Raw genomic sequence first — 22362 nt, forward strand, 5'->3', positions numbered from 1 at the left:
CAAATAGAGAACCACAGGACACAAAATGCTCATTAAAGCAATTTAGCATAGTAGCCCTGTCCGATATAGCAACCCTGTCTCCTAAAAATTACGTTCCCACAGAACTAAACTGTATTCTCAATTACGTTTAGTTAGAAACGTATTTTCTCCCACGTTACATTCGTTATGAACGTATTTCAAATACGTTTATTTTCTACATATCTTCTAGAAACATATTTTCTCCCACGTTACGTTTCTTATGAACGTATCTTAAATACGTATCTTAAATACATTTATTTTCTACATATCTTTGCCATTTATTGTTTTGCTTATAATAATGATAATAGTCATTTATAAATATCATTTTAGAGCACACATTTGAAATCAGTAGGCGAGGCTGTAATTTCGCAAGCTGTTACTCTCATGAGCGAGACAGAAAATAATAGTTTTAACATGCCAAAAAGCTGCTGTGTCGTTTATTGCACCTCAAACATTAAAACAAATCCAGAGTTACGTGTTTCTGTACTTCCTCTAAGAAGAAAGGACAGTAACAGAAGACCTCTGTGACGCCAGATGTGGTGTTGTTAATGCGATATGATATCCAGAAACAAATTCAGTTAAGGATGGCCGAAGACACTACACTACCTATAATCCCCAGCTATTGTTTGGCACTACAGTCCAGTTGACAAACCCCGTGATTAATCTTCAAGCTCCGGGATTGGATGTTGGAGTGGCAGTGCGCCAAGGTTGCGCAGAGCGTCAAGCTCTTTGAAATGGAACGAAACCACAGCAGACTATTCAAAACTGGACTCGAACGCCCCCCCCCAGAACTACACATGCTGGCTATTGTGTTTCGCAACATGTTCTCTATGGCACGTCTCTACTGGGAATTGTAGTTTTAAAAGACGTTTTTTTTTTCTCCCAAAATTAGAAGTTGACATTATTAAACTGTGTACAGCCCTGGAGGTTTAGGCGATAGGCAACACATTGGTGTGTACACATTTAAAACATGTAATTAATAAATGGGTGAAAATCGCTTGTGTCCATAATGGGCAGCATTAATATATACCCACATGACAGCTCATTGTTACTTTGTAATTGTACTCCACTACAATTCAGAGGTTAACCTGGCATTTTTACTCCACTACATTTATTTGAGTTACTTTGCAGATTCTGATTAATGATGTGAAATATAAACAACCCTTAAATCAGACTTTAGTTACACCTGAGTAAAACTCAGGGAAAGGTGATTGTCAAGTGCCAACAATCAGGAGAGATATTTGATAGTTAGTGCTTGAGAAGACTAAACATTTATCTGCAGATCCCTATAAAGTATATTAATCACTCATTATTCTCTACTAATAGTTAATTAAAAACTATATAATTGCTATTTTGCACATCCCTTTCAAGATTTCAAGATTTTCTAAGGTTCATTGACATATCATATACAAAACTACGGTGCAGGTATGCAATGAATGAAAGACTTGGGTCACAGGTTCCTCAACAGCGAATTAGAAGACATCTATGAATATGTGTGTACCTCCACCATTAAACTGTCATATTCTGCACATTTCTTAAACTATCTACACAAATAAGAGTATAATTAATGTGTATAATATCAGTTCAAATAAGTGCTTCAACATAGTTAACATTGCAGGAAAGCAATATATTAAACGTTAAGTACTTTGTCAGGCTTAATATTTATCTGTAGATAGACACCCCCAAAGCTTTTTTCTTATTTGAAACAAGACCTTAACCTAAAGTATTCTTTAATGTGTTAATAAAGGTTAATTAGTTTGTCTGTTTTGCACATCCTACTATTAATATCTTTGTACATCCAGCACTAAACTGTTTTATTGTAGAGATCACTTAAAGTATCTTCTTGATTTTTTTATATTCTATATTGCTATCATTGACCTTCTACTTTCCCCCTATGAAAATATGTACTCTTAATATCTTTTTCATCAAATAACATTATTCAACAAAAAAAACATTATTCAACAAAGATAATTCAATAACGTGCTTTAACCACTAGGTGGTGCACACAAGGTACACATAGCATACTAATAATAACTTTGTATTATTAGTTTAGGACATTTATGTATGTATAACATCTGAAGATGTGTAGTTTTATTCATGTTTTTACATAATTTGACAGGATATTACTATACTATTTCTCATGTTTTACTTCTACACATTAATATCTGATTTGTAAAACATCACAGAGAGAAAGGCATATCCGTCATTTAATGGTAAGCTATTGAACTTGTGATTCCATAGATGTGTCACCCATCACCCAAAACCCCTGACTATTCTTTCAACTCAGTATTTACATTCTTATATTCAAAGAAAATCAGTAATATCTTTAAAAATTACAAGTCCTTTTCTATCAGCTGCGCACCGTTATGGTGTAAATATAACCTATCTACCAATTGTATGAAATATAAAAGTCAGCCGAATTACTATTGATACTGCAAGGAGACGTATTTTGTGAAAAGAAATGCAAGATGTTGTTTAATTATTGATATATCTATGATCCACGTCACATATTCAGTTTTGGCGGCAGTTCTTCAAGTTTGTCCAGAAGTCTTCTCATCAGGGCTCTATAAATAAAGAACTACGGCAGATACGTAATATTTAATGCAGCCGGACCGTGTCTTACAATGCCGTTATGTTATGACTTCCAAAAAGAAAAGCAAGAACACTCGGAAATAAAGTTTTTTTTTTTTTGAGATTTCATATCACATTAACATCATATCCCAACATGCATTGCGGCTAAAACATCCAATCAACGAGCTTTAAGCTGAGGATCTTGGGTAATCTGTTCAGTGGGTTTTAGGTGTATATCGTTCAAAATGACCCTTATAGGCCTACGTCTGTTACCGGTGACTTTATTTACGGCTAAAAGGCATGCTAAAAAGCCCAAGATAGAATAGAATATAATTAAACGAATAAATACAAACAAGGATAATTGTGTGTTATTGTTGAGTAAATAACAGTGTGTTATTTAGAAAAGAATAACAAATTAGAAGGAAAAAAAGATTTTAAAAAATCCAGATTTCAGTATTTTGAGGCTCTAAGCCACATTTATTTTCCTCACAGACAGGAAAGAAAGTCCGACATTATACGATTTAAAATAAAATAAAATAAATAAAAGATAAAACACTGGGATTTAATTTACGTTAGAATAAATAGAATGGTTTTGAATAATAGATGAGAGTAAAATCTATGTCACTTTACAGCCCCGCCCACTTTTGGGGAAACCAACGCTGTCATTTGAACGGCGATCAAGCCTGAAGCCACAGAGATCTTCTGTTACTGTCCTTTATTCTTAGAGGAAGTACAGAAACACGTAACTCTGGATTTGTTTTAATGTTTGAGGTGCAATAAACGACAAAGCAGCTTTTTGGCATGTTAAAACTTTTATTTTCTGCCTCGCTCATGAGAGTAAGAGCTGGCGAAATTACAGCCTCGCCTACTGATTTCAAATGTGTGCTCTAAAATGATATTTATAAATGACTATTATCATTATTATAAGCAAGACAATAAATGGCAAAGATATGTAGAAAATAAACGTATTTGAGATACGTTCATAACAAACGTAACGTGGGAGAAAATATGTTTCTAGAAGATATGTAGAAAATAAACGTATTTGAGATACGTTCATAACAAACGTAACGTGGGAGAAAATACGTTTCTAGCTAAATGTAATTGAGAATGCAGTTTAGTTCTGTGGGAACGTAATTTTTAGGAGACAGGGTTGGATATAGAGCCAGATGCTGTGGTAATGCACGGATGTAGCTCATTACGGATATCACCGGTGGATAACGATTCAATGGATTTCCAACATTTTCCAGGATTATTCAGATTCTTTGTGGTTACTGACAGATAGTACTTTGATTTAGCACTTTTGATATGTGAAGTGAAGCTATTTCTTAGCTGCCTAAAACGCAGCCATTCTACCTCTGAGCCTGATTTCCTAGCCTTTGCCCAGGCCTTCTTTCTCTCATGAAGGAGACTGGACAGCTCAGCAGAAAACCAAGGATTGTCTCGTCCCTTTAATCTAAATTTACGCAGGGGTGCATGTCTATCAATGATCTCCATAAAACCAAGATAAAAATAAGACCATGCAGTTTCTACATCAGCACACAGGTCGATTTTTCCCCAATCAAAATCCAACAGATCATGCACAAAACCCTGCTCCACAAAATGTTTTTTGTCTCTCTTAATGATAATGCAAGGTGTAACCTTTTGGACCTTAGTGTCCCTAATTGTGGCTACAACACAGTGATCACTCAGATCATTTGCAAATACTCCCACAGATGAGTATTTATGGGGAACATTAGTTAGAATGAGATCAATTAGGGAGGATTTATTAGGGGACTTAATGTTAGGACGAGTAGGACTGTCAACAATCTGAGTAACATTTAAAGACATACAAAGGTTTTTTAAATCCTCTGACACTGCAGTTAACCAGTCCCAGTAAAATCTCCAAGTAGCACTATTTCCTTGTAGTCTAGTTGTAATAAAATATTTGCTAGTGAAGACAAGGATTCTTTGACAGCTGAGGGGTATCTGTAACAACTCACTACCATGACCTGTTGACCCTTTGCCACTTCTATATTTATGGCTAAAAATTCAAATTGCTTACTGATGGATTTGGAAAGTAATGTGGTTACACTGAACTTATTCTTAACATAAATGGCAACGCCACCACCTTTATTAGGCCGGTCGGTACGATACACATTATAACCATTTAAGGCAATGTCAGAGGCCAAAGTAGATTTGTTTAGCCATGTTTCTGATAAAACAATGACGTCAGCGTCAGTCGAGCTTGCCCAGATGCGGACAAAATCTAGTTTACCTAACAGATTGCGCACATTCAAGTGGATGAAACCCAACCCAGACCTAGCTTTAAAATCAGCAGGAGTAGCGATCTGACAACTACTACTGGGCGGACCAGGGTTAGGTTGTACATTTCCTGACAGTAATAACAACAACAAAAACAGGCATATTTTCCTCTTAAACGACACACATACACCGTCATCTACTCTAGAATCAACAGCAAAGTCTGTTGAAGTGTGATTAGAGCTTAAGAAACAGTCCTGAAGAACCATCATAGCAGGCAAACAAAAAAGACAAACATTTTGTCGAGCAGATTGTCCGCGACAAGGCAACCTGCAATTGTTTGTGCAGCACATCTGAACCTCCGCAGGGGATGCCCACCGCGGGTAGCAGAACATACCTGAATCCAGTAGACCTCTTAGGATTACTAGAGATCTTCCCACATTCCAAAACAGCCAACAGGCACAGCAGAAACACGACATGTGCCATTCTCCGATGTTCCCCGGGCAACAACCCTCCTCCTCAGCCACACCGCAGCCAGGAAAGGTGGAAAAGCAAGCCCCAGCTGTGGCAAATCCTCCTCCGCACAGAAGCACACGCCCGACGGGAGAAGGCCCCAGCCCGAAGCGTGGAGCCACTCCGTCTCTCCGCGACGTCCTCGGGGCAAAATCCTTCTCCGCACAGCCGTACTCCACAGTTGGAGCAGGCCTCCGCAGACCACAGACACCAGACAGGTGGAAGCAGGCAGCAGCCGGTTGAGCCGCTCCGTCTCCTCGCTCCGTCTCCGTCGGGGGGAAAACACCCAAGCACAGCCGCACTCAACAGGTGGGAGTGGGCCTCCGCAGACAACAGGACAGGACCAACAGCGACACGGTCTCAACACGAGTGACGAGCTGCAGGTGAGCTTTAACCAAGTTAGATCCTAAGAAACCGGCTGGCCTGGACAACGTAGAACCTTTCTTTTTAAAGATAGCTGCAGATTTTATTGCTCCACCTCTCACTACTCTTTTTAACCTCTCCCTCAGCACAAACACAATTCGAAAATTGTGGAAGTCAGCGTATGTCCTGCCTTTGCTAAAAGGAGAGGAGGCCACCTTATTAAATAACTATAGGCCAATCTCTAAGTTGTCAGTTCTGGCTGAGGTTCTTGAACGCTTAGTGAGTGAACAGGTAACAGGTGTTTTTATGTACAAATGACATCCTGTCTAAACATCAGTCAGGCTTCAGAAAGCAACACAGCACCATCACTGCCACAATGAAAGTGGTGAATGATGTGGCAAGTATTTTAGATAATAAGCAGAGCTGTGCAGCTCTATTTATTGACCTTTCCAAGGCATTTGACACCGTCGATCATCGCATTTTAAAGCAGAGGCTAGCCAGTATAGGCATGTCCAGTGGTTTGTGAACTGAAAGGTCCCAATGTGTTCATTTTGATGGGCTGTCTTCTGAGTGGTTGAACATTGCAAATGGTGTTCCCCAAGGTTCTGTTTTAGGTCCACTTTTATTCTCCATCTACATCAACAGTTTAGGTGAAAATGTCGATGAAGCTACTTTACATTTTTATGCGGATGATACCGTGATGTACTGTGCAGGTCCCTCCATTAAGGAGGCTGGTGTTAAATTACAGGCTGTTTTTAACATTATTCAGACTCAGCTCTCTGAGTTAAAGCTTCTTTTAAATGTTGAGAAAACCAAGGTAATGCTATTTTCTAAAGCTAAAAAGACACCAGAGCCTGTTTTAGATATTGTAACTACGCAAGGAATAAAACTTGAAGTGGTTACCTGTTACAAATACCTTGGTATCTGATATGATGATTGTCTCACTTTTAAACTTCATGTCAATAACCTGCTTAAAAAGCTGAGGGTTAGGCTAGGTTTCTTCTACAGGAACAAGTCCTGTTTCTCGCTTGAAGCCAGGAAAAGGCTAGTCACTGTGACCTTTTTACCTCTGTTGGACTATGGTGATTTGGTGTATATGAATGCACCTGCCAATTGCCTGGTCAAGTTAGATGCTGCGTATCACAGTGCACTAAGATTTGTGACAAACTGTAAAGCATTAACACATCACTGTGTACCCTGTATGCAAGGGCTGGTTTGCTTTCACTAACTGTACGGAGGCTCAGTCACTGGTACATTTTTATATACAAAGCCATGTTAGGGAAACTTCCATCTTATATCTGCTCCCTGATCTCACGGAAAATTGTAATTGGCTACTGCCTGAGATCGAATGCTGTTGTTTTATTAAATGTGCCAACTGCTAGGACTGTCTTAGGGAAGACAGTCTGGTACCACTAAATGTTTTTAAAGCTTGGTTGGATGTTACTCAATCGGAAGCTATTGGTACCTGTTTATGTGGATAATTATGTAAATGATGCTGTATGATGTCCTTTTGTTGTTCTATTTATGTTTTTATGTTTCATGTGGAACTACTTGAGCAGGTCTCCCTTGAAAAAGAGATCAATGATCTCAATGGGATTCATCTGTATAAATAAAGGTTTGAAATTAAATTAAATTAAATGTTAATTGATAAGCCTGAAACATGCACTTGTCAAGGTTCAGAGGCAAATATGGCAGTAGCCATCGATCACCTTACATTACATTACATTGCATTTAGCTGACGCTTTTATCCAAAGCGACTTACAATAAGTGCGTTCGACCAACAAGATACAAACTTGAAGAAAACAGAATCATATAAGTACATCAGGTTTCATAGAGCTAAAACATTTCAAGTGCTACTCAACTGGCTTTAGATAAGCCAGACCTTTATTAGTATATAAGTGCTTTGTTAGTAATTATATCGCTCGAAGTGGAGTCGAAATAGATAAGATATACTTTATTGATCCTAAGTTGGAAACATTTACGTTACATCAGCATGTGTAAAAGTTGTAAATATGCAGTTGTAGTTAATATTCATCCCGCTTTCGTCTCATTAGTATGCATAAAAAGTGACAGGTCACACCTCCCCCAATTATGCAAATGAGCTAAGTCCCGCTTCCCCTTTGTTCGAGGTGTGAGATCCCAAGTGGGTGTGATATCCCAAGTAGGTGTGAGATCCGTCGATAGGAGGGGTGTGATGTGTATTCACAGGTGTGAAAAGCCCCCACTGTTGCGCCTTATGGTGTATAATAAAAAATAATAAAAAGATGCTGTTTCAATCACATTAGTATGCACAAAAAGTGACAGGTGGGCCCGCCCCCAAGTGTGTGTGTGTGTGTGTGTGTGTGTGTGTGTGTGTGTGTGTGTGTGTGTGTGTGTGTGTGTGTGTGTGTGTGTGTGTGTGTGTGTGTGTGTGTGTGTGTGTGTGTGTGTGTGTGTGTGTGTGTGTGTGTGTGACGGTCTCCCCTAACCCCTGCTGTGGACCGGGGCTACATCAAATCTTATTTTAGCCCCTAAAGAAAAGCCCACCATAAACATAATAATAAAAAATAGTATTGATGTATGTTACCACTTTCCTTCTTCATCACACAGCCCCTTTCTTACGGGAATCTAAGCTAACATCTACTCTCGTCTCAAAGCCTCCTTCCTTCTGCGGTGATGCAGGCAAATGCTGCCCCTCTCTACTATACTAAAGTCACCATACAAACTTTATTGTCCTATCTAAATTAGATTAAGGTTTTAATATGATTTGTGTTAATTAGTTTACTAGCTATGAGGAAGTCTTTGTCTACATTGCAAGGATTAGACTGATGGTTGTAATTTTGACCATTGACCTGGCTAAGGGTTTATAAGGATATCTAGTTTCTACAGCAAGAGAAAGGTGATGATAAACCACCCTGGTATTTCTTCTCTGCGTTTTCCTGACCTGGATCTGATCCTGAAAAACTCTGGTAAGTACTTCATATAATTATTAAATGTTGTATGTTGTGTGTTAAATAACCTCTGTGTATATTGTATTTATTGTGTATTAGCACTATGATTCATAAGGGTTTTTAAGTTTTGGGGAGACTGTTAACTAATGTTGAAGTACTTTAGTGGAAGGGATGGAGTCTCAAACAGTGTCTGTTAAGGTGTGTGCGTGTGTGTGTGTGTGTGTGTGTGTGTGTGTGTGTGTGTGTGTGTGTGTGTGTGTGTGTGTGGGTGTGTGTGTGTGTGTGGGGGGGGTGACTGTGTGAGCCTGGCCCTGCCCCTCCTCCCCCCTTCCTGCCATCTTATCACTAGACAGACAGATGTAATTTAAAAACACTTACCTTACACTCATATTTGTTCTCTCTAAAACACAGTGTCTGTAAAGGGGGGGGGAGATTGTCTCCCCCTTCCTGCCATCTCTCTCTGTTTCTGCTGACGTGTAAAATATACAAAATAACATTTTATATACTTACTCTCTTGTTAAAAGGTGATGAAGTTTGCAGCGTAAGCCAGCCATCAGTGTTCTAGTTTTAAGGTTTTGCATACCTCAAAGTGTGTCTAAAAGTATCTTGGCAAGAGAAAAATGTTATTTTACCACAACGTTACTTTTTTCATATTTTTTCAACATACTGTGATATTTTGTTTTTGTCTTTCTCTCCTTCTTCCATTATATTTTTGAAAAACTACATAGTGATTTTTAGCAAAATACAACATGCAACTAATACATTATACAATATTACGACTTTTTGCGATATTTTCAACACAATATACTTGTACCTTTTTTTTTTTTTTGTAGGGCTTCAAGATATTTTGCATGTCATGCATAAACACGGTGTCATCTTTCTCGAAACTGACGTGCTGTCCGTTTTACAAAGAAGTTATTTTTCTGCTTCTTCATCCTCTGAATTTGAACCACAACTTGTCCACTGGAGTCAGACCTTTTTGAACTATTTTCTTAACAGCAATGGAAAAAGGAGAGAAAGACAACAGTATGTTGAAAAATATGAAAAAAGTAAGGTTGTGTTAAAATAACATGAAAGAAATCAAAGTAAAGCATCTAAAAACATATATTTAGAAAAGGAATGTTAGTCAAGTCAAGTTACCAAGACTGCATTGTTTCATCGAAACAGTGTTAAAATCACAAACTTGCCTTTTAGAGTCACAGTCTTTTAAGAAAATAAAAGTTTTACACAGTGACTGACATTCTGTATGGGGGTTTCACACCTGAGCTGCTGCAGGGGGGACGTTGAAAAGGGGATGAGTATGTCTGGCTCTCGGGGGGATGGTGTGTTAAGAGTCACAGTCTTAACGAAAATCTGTTCAGAAAAAGTACTTAACTTTCTACCAGTTGTAAAGTTGTCATACATAAAAATTCTGTTTTGTTAAGAGCTACCAAAACATAGTAAACATCGCAATTATTCCCAAATAAACTGGGAATGGGGACACTGATAACATATTTTAATGTTTAATTTTCTTCAGGGCTACCGTAGTGCACATTGATGAACACTTTAAAACAAAAATAATGCTTACAAGTGTAAATGAGCCGGATTTTAGCTTTGAGCTAATTTCCATCTGTAGTCCCGTCCCATACAGCATATAAGAACATGACATTTATATATATATATACAGCAAAAATAAAATACATGATATGCAGAAAGAGCATGAGCAGCATACAAGCATTTACCACATGGCAGTACAATGTAGCAGCTATGATATATAAAGTGCAAGATAAGATAAAAGCAATACATAAAGTGCAAGAGGAGATACCCCTGTGTTAAAGTGCATTTATTTAGCAGTGATTACACGTCTGTTTGTTGCTCAACCATTCTTTAAGTTGACATTTAAAAATATTGAGAGCGGGACAATCCCGTATCTCAGTTGGGGGGCTATTCCACAATGAGCTGCCTGTTAGGCTCTTAACACCCCATGGCCCTGCAGTCAGCATGAGGCTGTAAAAGTACAGAAAAGCAGGCAGGCAGGGGGGTTGAGAGATGACTATGTATTAGAGAGCCTGAGGAGACACATTTTACCGCCCATGCCTGACTGTTTATCTGTGCGTTTTCAACTGTACACAATACAACACAAAAATGTCCAGTGCTGTTAAGAAAATAGTTCAAAAAGGTCTGACTCCAGTGGACAAGTTGTGGTTCAAATTCAGAGGATGAAGAAGCAGAAAAATAACTTGTTTGTAAAACGGACAGCACGTCAGTTTCGAGAAAGATGACACCGTGTTTATGCATGACATGCAAAATATCTTGAAGCCCTACAAAAAAAAGAAAAAAGGAAGTATATTGTGTTGAAAATATCGCAAAAAGTCGTAATATTGTATAATGTATTAGTTGCATGTTGTATTTTGCTAAAAATCACGATGTAGTTTTTCAAAAATATAATGGAAAAGGAGAGAAAGACAAAAACAAAATATCACAGTATGTTGAAAAAATATGAAAACAGTAACGTTGTGTTAAAATAACATTTTTCTCTTGCCAAGATACTTTTAGACACACTTTGAGGTATGCAAAACCTTAAAACTAGAACACTGATGGCTGGCTTATGCTGCAAACTTCATCACCTTTTAACAAGAGAATAAGTATATAAAACGTTATTTTGTACATTTTACACATTTTCGGCAGGAAGGGGGGAGACAGTCTTCCCCCCCCCCCTTTACAGACACTGTGTTTTAGAGAGAACAAATATGAGTGTAAGGTAAGTGTTTTTAAATTACATCCCCCCTCTGTCCAGTGATAAGATGGCAGAAAGGGGGGAGGAGGGGCAGGGCCAGGCTCACACAGTCACCCGCCCACACACCCACAACCTCACACACACACCCACACCCTCACACACACCCACACACACACACACACACACACACACACACACACACACACACACACACACACACACACACACACACACACACACACACACACACACAAACACACACACACACACACACACACACACACACACACACACACACACACACACACACACACACACACACACACACACACACACCTTAACAGACACTGTTTGAGACTCCATCCCTTCCACTAAAGTACTTCAACATTAGTTAACAGTCTCCCCAAAACTTAAAAACCCTTATGAATCATAGTGCTAATACACAATAAATACAATATATACACAGAGGTTGTTTAACACACAGGAAAATGCAGAGAAGAAATACCAGGGTGGTTTATCATCACCTTTCTCTTGCTGTAGAAACTAGACATCCTTATAAACCCTGAGCCAGGTCAATGGCTCAAAAAAAATTACAACCATCAGTCTAATCCTTGCAATGTAGACAGAGACTTCCTCATAGCTAGTAAACTAATTAACACAAATCATATTAAAACCTTAATCTAATTTAGATAGGACAACAAAGTTTGTATGGTGACTTTAGTATAGTAGAGAGGGGCAGCATTTGCCTGCATCACCGCAGAAGGAAGGAGGCTTTGAGACGAGAGTAGATGTTAGCTTAGATTCCCGTAAGAAAGGGGCTGTGTGATGAAGAAGGAAAGTGGTAACATACATCAATACTATTTTTTATTATTATGTTTATGGTGGGCTTTTCTTTAGGGGCTAAAATAAGATTTGATGTAGCCCCGGTCCACAGCAGGGGTTAGGGGAGACCGTCACACACACACACACACACACACACACACACACACACACACACACACACACACACACACACACACACACACACACACACACACACACACACACACACACACACACACACACACACACTTGGGGGCGGGCCCACCTGTCACTTTTTGTGCATACTAATGTGATTGAAACAGCATCTTTTTTTTATTTTTTTTATTTTATTATACACCATAAGGCGCAACAGTGGGGGCTTTTCACACCTGTGAATACACATCACCCCCCTCCTATCGACGGATCTCACACCTATTTGGGATATCACACCCACTTGGGATCTCACACCTCGAACAAAGGGGAGGCGGGACTTAGCTCATTTGCATAATTGGGGGAGGTGTAACCTGTCACTTTTTTATGCATACTAATGAGATGAAAGTGGGATGAATATTACTACTAGTGGTGTTTATTTGTAAATCATTTAGTATAATCACACAAATTCAGTTTTTTATATTTAATAATTCTGTGTTCTTTATTTATTGATTGTTCAATTCCCTCACAAGGTCGGAGATGAAAAACCTGGGTCGCAGGTTCCTCAACAGTGCATTACAAGACATCTATCAATATGTGTGTATACTCCTCCATTAAACTGTCATATTCTGCACATTTCTTATACTATCTACATACATCTTATAAGAGTATAATACATATTTACAATATCAGCTAAAATAAGTGCTTAAACATACAGTAGTCAGCATTAAAGGAAAGCAATATATTAGCACTTTGTCAGGCTTAATATGTATACCCCCAAAGCTTTTTTCTTATTCAAAATAAGACCTTAACCTAAAGTATACTTTAATGTTTAAATAAAGCCTTATTAGTTTGTCTGTCTGTGTCTCCTATTAATATCTAATAATACAAATAATACATTTCAATAACATGCTTTAACCAGCAGGTGTCCCTTTCTATCAGCTGTGCACCGTTATGGTGCACAGTACATATACCAATATACCGATTGGATCAAATATAAAAGTCAGCCAAATTAGTATTGATACTGCAAGGAGACGTATTGTGTGAAGAGAAATTAAAGATTTTTTTTGATTGCTGATATATTTATGATCCACGTCACATATTCAGTTTCGGCAGCAGTTGTTCCTGTTTTTCTAGAAGTCTTCTCATCAGGGCTCTATAAATAGCGAACTACGGCAGATATGTAATATTTAATGCAGCCGAACCGTGTATTACAATGCCGTTATGTGATGAACTTCAAAGAGAAAAGCAAGAAAACTCGGAATAAAGTATTATTTTATTTTTTAAAGATGTTTTCGGATTTCCCATCAACAGGAAGTCCTGTTAACTATAATGTCCGTGCGCAACAATACCCCGACCCATAGATCCGCGGGTGAATAATAATCACCACATTACACACATCCCTTCACATTTAAATTTAAATTTACATTAAAGTATTTCGTGAGGCCTTCTAAAATGTTTTTAAATACAATTAGGGTTGTAGTTAAAGAGTTTGTAAATGATTGCGTTGCACAATCGCACAACGGCACGTCCATTAATTCCACAACCACACACATGGATTAACATCGATTTAATACCTTAATGTAGCCTTTGTTTCTGCTAAAAGAGGTGTCGACCAGCTGGGGCAACAAGAAAATCGGCGAGATCGAGTGTGACTATTAAAAAATAAATAATTATTATATTAATATTGAAAATAACAACCGACCGTCAGGGTAGCATTTGCCGGGGCACGTTCTCATGGGGTCTATTATCAACGCTATGGGAGGTCTATGAAGGTCTATGGGACGGGACGCCCTGCCCGTTGAAAACTGACTTCCAAGGGGTACCCTGTATGTAATAGAGTGACGGGGAGGGGCCCTGACCGTCCGTCAATATGTGACGGGTTGGGAGTGAGAACGTGTTGTTCACTGACATGTTTTACAAATGCATTGTGTAACATCATAATTTGTGTGAGCAGTGAATAAACTAGAATGGAACCTACAAATGACATCAGACCACACTTAATGCTCAGTTTTTATACAAATGTAATGAAATAGTCCAGTAATCAATTGAGAGGATGAATTTTCCTGCTACCACTGGGTGTCTCTGAAACCAATTTTAGAAACGGTACAAAACACTGAACAATATTAAAAAAGCACAAAATGCCATAATGAATGCTAGCTGAAATATATGTCATTTTGTGTGCATTTCGTATAGCTGCCGATCATTCTGAACTTTGTGTAAAGCATCTTGCAAAGCACCACCTGTTTTACCATTACTTCAGAAAATACGCTCTTCAACACTGTTTATAAGAGTCATTTGTATGTACATTTATTCATTAGCTTTTCCTAACCCCAACACACATATCCCAATTTTGAATTAATAAAGTATATCTTATCTTATATTATCTTAAGATTTACAAAGCCTGTTCCTATTATTTTTCTCGATGGGGATACTTTCCTTAGCATACTGCATGTCGCACACTTTAAACACTTGCGCAGTGTGTACATTTCAACCATGCAGTGTTGCACATGGCAGCTGTGATCTCACTGAAAGACACATGTAGCAGCAACGATCGTTTGTGGTACCAAATCATTACCGACTGCTCGACTAACCCACTAATGGCGCATTTCCACTGCAGCGGGTAGCCCCGTTTAAGCGTCCTTAATCGTCCTTAAGCGGTCAGGCCTTTCCATATAGCGTAGCACCGGCTAGCGGGTACTTTTTCCCTCTTTTTCCGGCCCCATAAAATCGTGGTTCAATCAGGCCAGGACCAGGGCTGAACTAGTGACGACAACACTCTCGACTGCTGATTCGTCAGAGAGAATCGTCACAAGATCGCGCACAAGATCATCCCTAGCGTCGCATATATATCTAGAAACAAGCGTGCAGCATTTTTATACACAGCATTTTTGTAAACGGAGGAGCTACAAAAATGGCAACGTCAAAGAAAAGCACATCTTGGTCAACCAAGGAGGTGACGACGTTCCTACATCTCATTGGCCAAAAAAAAGCCGATCGCCATGCCTACACTGCGTTGCTACCCCAGGTCCTAAACTGTAATGGCAATGCGCCACGGCCTCGGACGGCCAACGAGGCTGCCCGAGGCCTGAGCGAGGACGCTTAGGGACGCTTAAACGGGGCTACCCCGCTGTAGTGGAAATGTGCCATTAAACACTATAGTGTTGATTCACTTCAAAAGCAAAAAAAACATGTAAAACTGTCATTGTTGAGTGCGGTGGTCACTGGCGCAACTGCAGAAAGGCCTGGACGCTAGCGTAGGTACGTAGCCAAGAAGCCGATAGTTTAGTGTGTAAACTGTAAAGTGTCCATGGTTCTACACTTTTGGACCATTATGAGTGGTACCTCCCGTTCGCCTCCCCTGTCATACTCCAATGTAACGGAAAAACAACCAAAGAAAAACTAAATAGTAATATAAAAATGTAATAATAAAATGTCTCCACTGATCTATGATGTAAGTGTGATTTATGTATGATTCCAATCGCTTTTTAAAGTCAAAATCAGCCAATTTGCCGAGCTCCGCTACAACTACAGGTAGCGATGAGAAGTGAGGCAGGGACGAGCTCTGCCTCTCGTAAGCCCATAGTAACTTAATGGAGCACGGCACTAATTTAGCGTGGGCACTTATTTTGTGAGCGCGCTCAAGCCAGTTACTGTGGGGTGAGGTGAGGCACAGATGAGCTCTGCCTCACCTCAGAATGTGTCACCCCACATAAACTGGCTGGAAAGCGGGCACTAAGCGCATGCCTGTTACCATCTCACTGTAGGTCACCAATGTAATGTTTGTAGATCCCTTTATTACATTTATCCTCGCCATCCATAGTCTCTAAATAACTTATTTAACGTATATATGATATTTAGGCTCGCTGGTCTCATCATATAACGGCAATGAAAAAAGCAGCAGGAGAGGCAGCCATAACCTCTGCCGCACTGAAGGGGGCGCACGTGAGCCCACAGGTTCTTGTTGCTACTGTTATTCTACGCAGAGACGGATAGACACAAACAACAAACTAGGCTTTTTAAACTACAGGAAGATAAGGAGGACTTTTACAAAAAACGAATAGAGATTGTTGTCCAGAAGGAGAGCATGGACTTCATCTTCAAGTCAAGGTAAGACCACAATTGTAATGAAAATGGGATCTTTCTAAGAAAGAACAATCCAATATTTGGATTTTGGGTATCCTTTTGTTGAACGGTCTGTTTAAAATGAATCGAAGCATCAGACTAAAAAAGCTTTTGAAAATAACCGAATATTTTGATTAAGGTCAAAATATAATATTTGTAAATCTGACTCAGTGCCTCACCAACCATGAACCTCACCGCACGTCACTGCCCGGTACTCACGGTGCATTCAGACATACTGAACATTGGAATGCACTTATTAAATCGAAATAGCACAAGGACAGAAGTACATGATTTAAGAGACAGCACATTGTTCTACTAGCTTAGTTACGCTAGTAGAACAAGTAACTTAGCTTATTAATTCAGCAAACTATTAACCCATGAATGCGATAAAAATATGTCAGGCCTTAAGTTTGAACCCCCCCCACCCCCTTGTCTTCAGAGTTCTGCAGAAGCTCAGTTTAGCTACAAGATACATGCGTTTCAGTGAGTGATACGTTTCGCACCTGTCACTCAGCATGCATCAGTTAGCCGTTAGCTTGTTAGCAGACAGTGCAGCAGGGTTTGTGTTTTTTCTGGATCTTTCTGATACCTGGCCCCCCGCGTCTCTCTTTCCGTCTGTCTCCGACTCCCTCTGCATGGCCCACGCTTCCAGTGGCTGAACTTCCTGTTGAACTGCTGCGCTGCTTCTCCTCCACGCAAGTGTCCTCACTGTTGTCTTCCTCCTCGATGATGACCAGCTCTGCCCTCAGGGAGCTCTCAAACTCGTGTCCCCACCCGCTGTCGTCCTGAGCCATCTTGAAGCCCATGAAGACAGCTGTGATTGGCTCAGTGGTGTCAATGGCGTTGAGGATGGTGTAGTGGGTGTCGTCTCCGTAGAGGGGGGAGGGCATTCGGTCAGAGGGGGGGGGGGCAGTGTACATGGCAGTGGAGGGTCTGTGATAGGAGGCGGGGCTGCAGCTATACAGTTCTTCTTCGTCTACACTGATGTAGTCACTAAGAGGAATATGATTGGCTGGAGTGTAGGAGAGCTGTGGTTGGTAGGCAGACACTGCTTCCTGCTCATGTGACCTCGGAGGAGGGCAGTCTCTGGCTCTGCCTCCATTCACCACTCTATTGCTTCTAACAATGCTGGTTTTGTGGTGGCTAGCAGGCCGATCTCCCTGAACAAGGTGACTGTTTCTCACGTTGTGCGAATTGTGGTGACAGTCCTTCTGGTTACCATCGTGATCTCCCATCCCCTTGTGGCTTCTATGGCGATGACCTTCCCTCATGTTGCTTTTGTTGTTTCTGTCTTCATGCCATCTGTAATGGCTCTCATAACTGCTGCTATGATCTGCCACTGCTTTTTCCGAACACTTCCCCTTGCAGTCTTTCTCAGTCATGTTGTCCCTGACGGGATGGATCCCATAATATCCTCGCTGGTCTCTCAGGTCAAACCTCTCTTCTTCCCCTATCCGCTGTTGGTGGTTGGAGAAGCTTCTGCTGTGGTTTAGGTGGACATGTTGCTGATTTACTTGTCGATGCATTGTGGCGCTTCTAAGCAAATATTCCACCTCGTTGGCTATCAGCTCCAACACACAGCCTTGATCATGGGACCCCTTAAGATAGAAAGGAATATAGGTAATTATTAGGAGAACACAATGAGTGATCAATAACAAAAGTGGAAAAAGCAGGTAGTAGGTAGTTCATTGGCCAAGTCATGCCTCTAAGTTATTCACAATGCTGTAGTAAGACTGGTCATTGGAACAATACAAAAAGTCCCATAAATCCCATTGTGGCTACCTTGCATTTACTTATAGTTGATTTAAGAATGAATCTTAGGGTTTATGTACTTTCTAAGCATTCCATTGTCTTGCTCCAGCACACTTTTTGTTTATTTGTACGTACATTAAACCTCAAGTCAAAACTCTGCTATTTGTCCCCTAAACTAGGCTTTCATGAAAGGAGTTTGTATTTGCCTTTAGTGACCTCCTTTAAATATCTACTAAAAACTATTCTTCATAAACTCTCAAGTCAATGTATTCATAATTACTGTATAGCCTGTAACTTTTTCACTTCCACTCATACTGCACCAATCTGTTTTGCTTTCAAGCTTTTTAAAAGATGCTTTTCAAAAGTGTTACATGAATGCGGGTTATTATTTAATAATACCTCTTTTGAATTCAAGGCAAAAACACACTTCCTGCCGTCGTCGTAAACCTTGAGCCCGGCCTGCTTGCTTAGCTCCTCAGCAGGAATGGCAGCAGTAGAGAGCACCGTGCTCTTCCCGGTCTTCAGGTCTTTGGTCACACTGATCTCCATGGCAAACAGAGCTGGGACTCAGAAGAAGGACAGGCACAGTTAGTAATATCACTTTATGTTGGCCAAACCTCATCTGAATAAATGATGACACTGCAAACATTTTAATTGCTAAGGTTGAAAGCTTGATACAGTTGCTAACTGTTTCTAACGGTTGCTTATGGTTGCTAACTGTTTCTAACGGTTGCTTACGGTTGCTAACTGTTGCTCACTGTTTCTAACGGTTGCTTACTGTTTCTAACCGTTGCTCACTGTTTCTAATCGTTGCTTATTGTGGCTATTTGTTGCAACTAGGGCCGGGACTTTAACGCGTTAATTAAGATGAATTAATTACACAAAAATTAACGCATTTTAATCGCACTTATTTTTTGCAACGCGGAACGTTTCTCACTGGATGAGTTTCAGGGGTACCGATTATACTGGAGCACCAACTAACGTTCATGACTTCAAACAACAACAAACCACAGTGAACAATAGTCAAACATGAACGAACAAGCTGATGAGACCGCTTTGGTTGGCCCCGTGGATGGGACATTTTGTTTTAAAAAACGGACGGATGGAAGCATCGATAAGAGCACGGTTGTTTGCAAATTATGCAAAAAGGAATTTTCATATCACCGCAGCACATCAAGCCTCAAGTATCACCTCAATGCAAAACCTATAGCAGCTAGCGTGGAAGCTAGCGTGGACGTTAGCCCGACTCGGAGTACAAGGACCCACACCCAATTTGCATTGATCAAACAGTGGCCTATGCAACAGAGAGATTTTATTTTTCATCAGGATATTGAAAGAATAAGAGGGATTGAGGTCAATCACTGGCACTTTTTTATTTTATTTTAAATGGTACAGTACACTTTATGTTGAACTATTTATTATGTTGTTGGTGCAACTGGCACTTTATGTTGAACTGTTTATTGTTTTGGCCAAGGTTATTGAGAGAGTTGGACTGAAATGTATTAGATTTTTTGTTGGTAAATCAACAAAGTCTGTTATGGCCTCTGAAGCAACAGAGAGATGTTTTCTAATAGTCAGGGTTTCCAATGTTCTGAATGTACTTGAAAGTATTGTGTTTTACTTAAAAAACAAAGTGTTATAGTTTACAGAAGGTCTATCTAACTATAGGCTACCTGAATCTCTGAAATGTACTATATTCCTAAATAAGCTATTGCTACACTTTATGGCAAAAATTGCACTTTGCTGTTGGTCTTGGTTAAGTACCACCTTGAAAAAAATAAACAATGTTTTGTTGCTTAAGCTTATGTATTCAGTCATTATTCAATGGTATACTAAAATCCATGTGAAAAAAATTGCTTCTCACTGTTCTCAGGTCAAATATTTATATGTGATTAAAAATGCGATTAATTGCGATTAATTAATTACAAAGCCTGTAATTAATTAGATTAATTTTTTTAATCGAGTCCCGGCCCTAGTTGCAACCTGTTGCAACATTTTTCAACCTGTTGCTAACTGTTTCTAACGGTTGCTTATGGTTGCTCACTGTTGCTTATTGTGGCTATCTGCTGCTTACTATTGCTAACTGTTGCTTACTGTTGCTAATTGTTGCTAACTGTTGCTTACTGTAGCTTACTATTGCTAACTGTTGCTTACTGTTGATCTGTTGCTAATTGTTGCAAACTGTAGCTTACTGTTGATATGTTGCTAATTGTTGCGTACTTTTGCAAACTGTTGCTTACTGTGGATCCTAATTGTTGCTAACTGTTGCTTAATGTTGCTTACTATTGCTACTTTTGCTTACTGTTGATATGTTGCTAATTGTTACTTATTGTTGCTTACTTTTTATTGCTGTTGCTACCTCAGCCTTTCGGCCCGTCCACACAGCAGCGTGCGTTGACGCTTCACCATTCACTTTGAATGGGGTGACGTCACTTTTTGCCGAACTGCATTTTGGGAAGCGACGCGACGCGTTGCTGGCGTTGCTCGCTTCAAAAGTTGAGCAATGTTCAACTTTTGGCGCCTCTGCAGAAGCGTCAGCCAATGAAATCCCGTTTATGCAAATCTGCCAGTACAAGCGCTAGCCAATCAAACTGCGTGTATGCTGGGAGAGACTACGCAGGTCATTTCCTCATATTCCAAAAAATTGAGAAAAAATTCATTATAGCGGTAGTGAATCACCCGGTGCTGTATGATCAGTCTCTGTTCATCTACCGGGATATAAACCGGAGGAGCCAGGCATGGAGGGAGGTGGCAGAGAAAGTGGGTGAAACTGGTAGGTTTTCGCCTGTTTGGGGATTTTATATCCAGTTTACTTCGTTTTAACATTGCTATTGCTTTGTATTTCGGGAGATTCAAGTGATTGGTTGTTGGTCGTGTTGCTCGCAAAAAATCCCCAAGCTTCAGATACGCCCACCGCCAAGCGTCATTGCACGCCGCTGCGTGGACGGGCCGCTAGTGTCCTCACTGTCAATATATTCGGAGAGCTGAATAATGTGGCAAGAGAACCTGATCTTCTCCAGGTCAACTCAAAGTTGCTGATCAACCTTGTACCTTGGTATGCAAGCCAAACCAGGACCCTCTATGGAGTTATAAGTGAAAGCATTGTCTGAATCCCTAAACGTATCCAAGAATGGGCACAACAAAGCCCAAGCAGACATAGAACACAAGGGCAAAACTCTAAAAGGATGCAGATGTAGATCAAGGCCTCAAATGTCCATACCTGCTTGGCACTTCAACCCAACATATATTTTGGTGAGCCCAAAACCTTTCAAATATCCCCATCTTCAAACAATCACAGTGAGAGAGGTACTTTTGACTCAGCAGTGTACAAAGTTACAATGGATTTGAATGCTGGCCATTTTATATAAGGAAAAAGTACCAAATGATTGGTTCTCTGCTATCACACTATGGGACTACGGCTAAATCCGTTTATATCAAAGCCGATAGATTGCAAAGTACAAAGTGCTTTGTGGGACTTTACAGGAAGTTATAAACATGAACTCACTCTGTCTTGGCTTGCTTGCTTCAGATGGGTTGTTGGCTGGTGTACTGTAGGATTGTAGGACATCATGGGTCACTGTGGTGACCTGTAAAGGCTCTGTTGGACAGAAAACACAGTTATTAGCACAGGTTTATTTTTACTGTTGGTTAAAACAGCTACATGATACTGTATCATGACTTACCATGAACAAAGCTGTCCTGGGCCTCCTGCAGAACAGACACAAATCAGTCAAATAAATGTAATAGAAGCACTTTGTGTGTGTGTGTGTGTGTGTGTGTGTGTGTGTGTGTGTGCGTGAGCGTGAGCGTGTGTGTGTGTGTGTGTGTGTGTGTGTGTGTGTGTGTGTGTGTGCGTGAGCGTGAGCGTGTGTGTGTGTGTGTGTGTGTGTGTGTGTGTGTGTGTGTGTGTGTGTGTGTGTGTGTGTGTGTGTGTGTGTGTGTGTGTGTGTGTGTGTGTGTGCGTACCTTGATAATGTCCCCTGTACTTTTCTCCACAGTCTTCAGTCTGTTGAGGATGAAACTCTCTTTGGTAGAAACCTTAGATTCCTCTCTCTCTAGAGACTTCACCTCCATTTCTATCCTGAACGTTCAGAGGAGAGAGTGCACGTTCATCAGCTCATACTGTGTGTGTTTGTGATCGTGTGTGATCGTGTGTTTGTTTGTGTGTGTGTGTGTGTGTGTGTG

The 22362-nt window shown here is 40.1% G+C and overlaps 1 protein-coding gene across 5 annotated transcripts in view; it reads right to left on the reverse strand.

Moving 5' to 3' along the window:
• Positions 1-22362, reverse strand: part of LOC307018560 (uncharacterized protein) — a 102773-nt gene that overhangs the window by 62567 nt on the left and 17844 nt on the right. For 2 of the 5 annotated variants that reach the window (XM_079648846.1, XM_079648843.1), the window contains exons 5-9: positions 22144-22258; positions 21861-21885; positions 21683-21775; positions 18577-18737; positions 17015-18023 (exon numbers count right to left, since the gene is read on the reverse strand). In XM_079648846.1, coding sequence (XP_079504972.1) covers positions 17015-18023; positions 18577-18737; positions 21683-21775; positions 21861-21885; positions 22144-22258 — 1403 coding nt within the window. Of the gene's footprint in view, positions 1-7654; positions 9625-9967; positions 9987-17014; positions 18024-18576; positions 18738-21682; positions 21776-21860; positions 21886-22143; positions 22259-22362 lie in introns of those variants that run through there. The other 3 variants (XM_079648845.1, XM_079648844.1, XM_079648847.1) reach the window with 3 other exon arrangements.

The sequence above is a fragment of the Notothenia rossii genome (genome assembly GCF_949606895.1).
Source record: "Notothenia rossii genome assembly, chromosome: 9".
In the NCBI taxonomy this organism is placed as follows: Eukaryota; Metazoa; Chordata; class Actinopteri; order Perciformes; family Nototheniidae; genus Notothenia; species Notothenia rossii.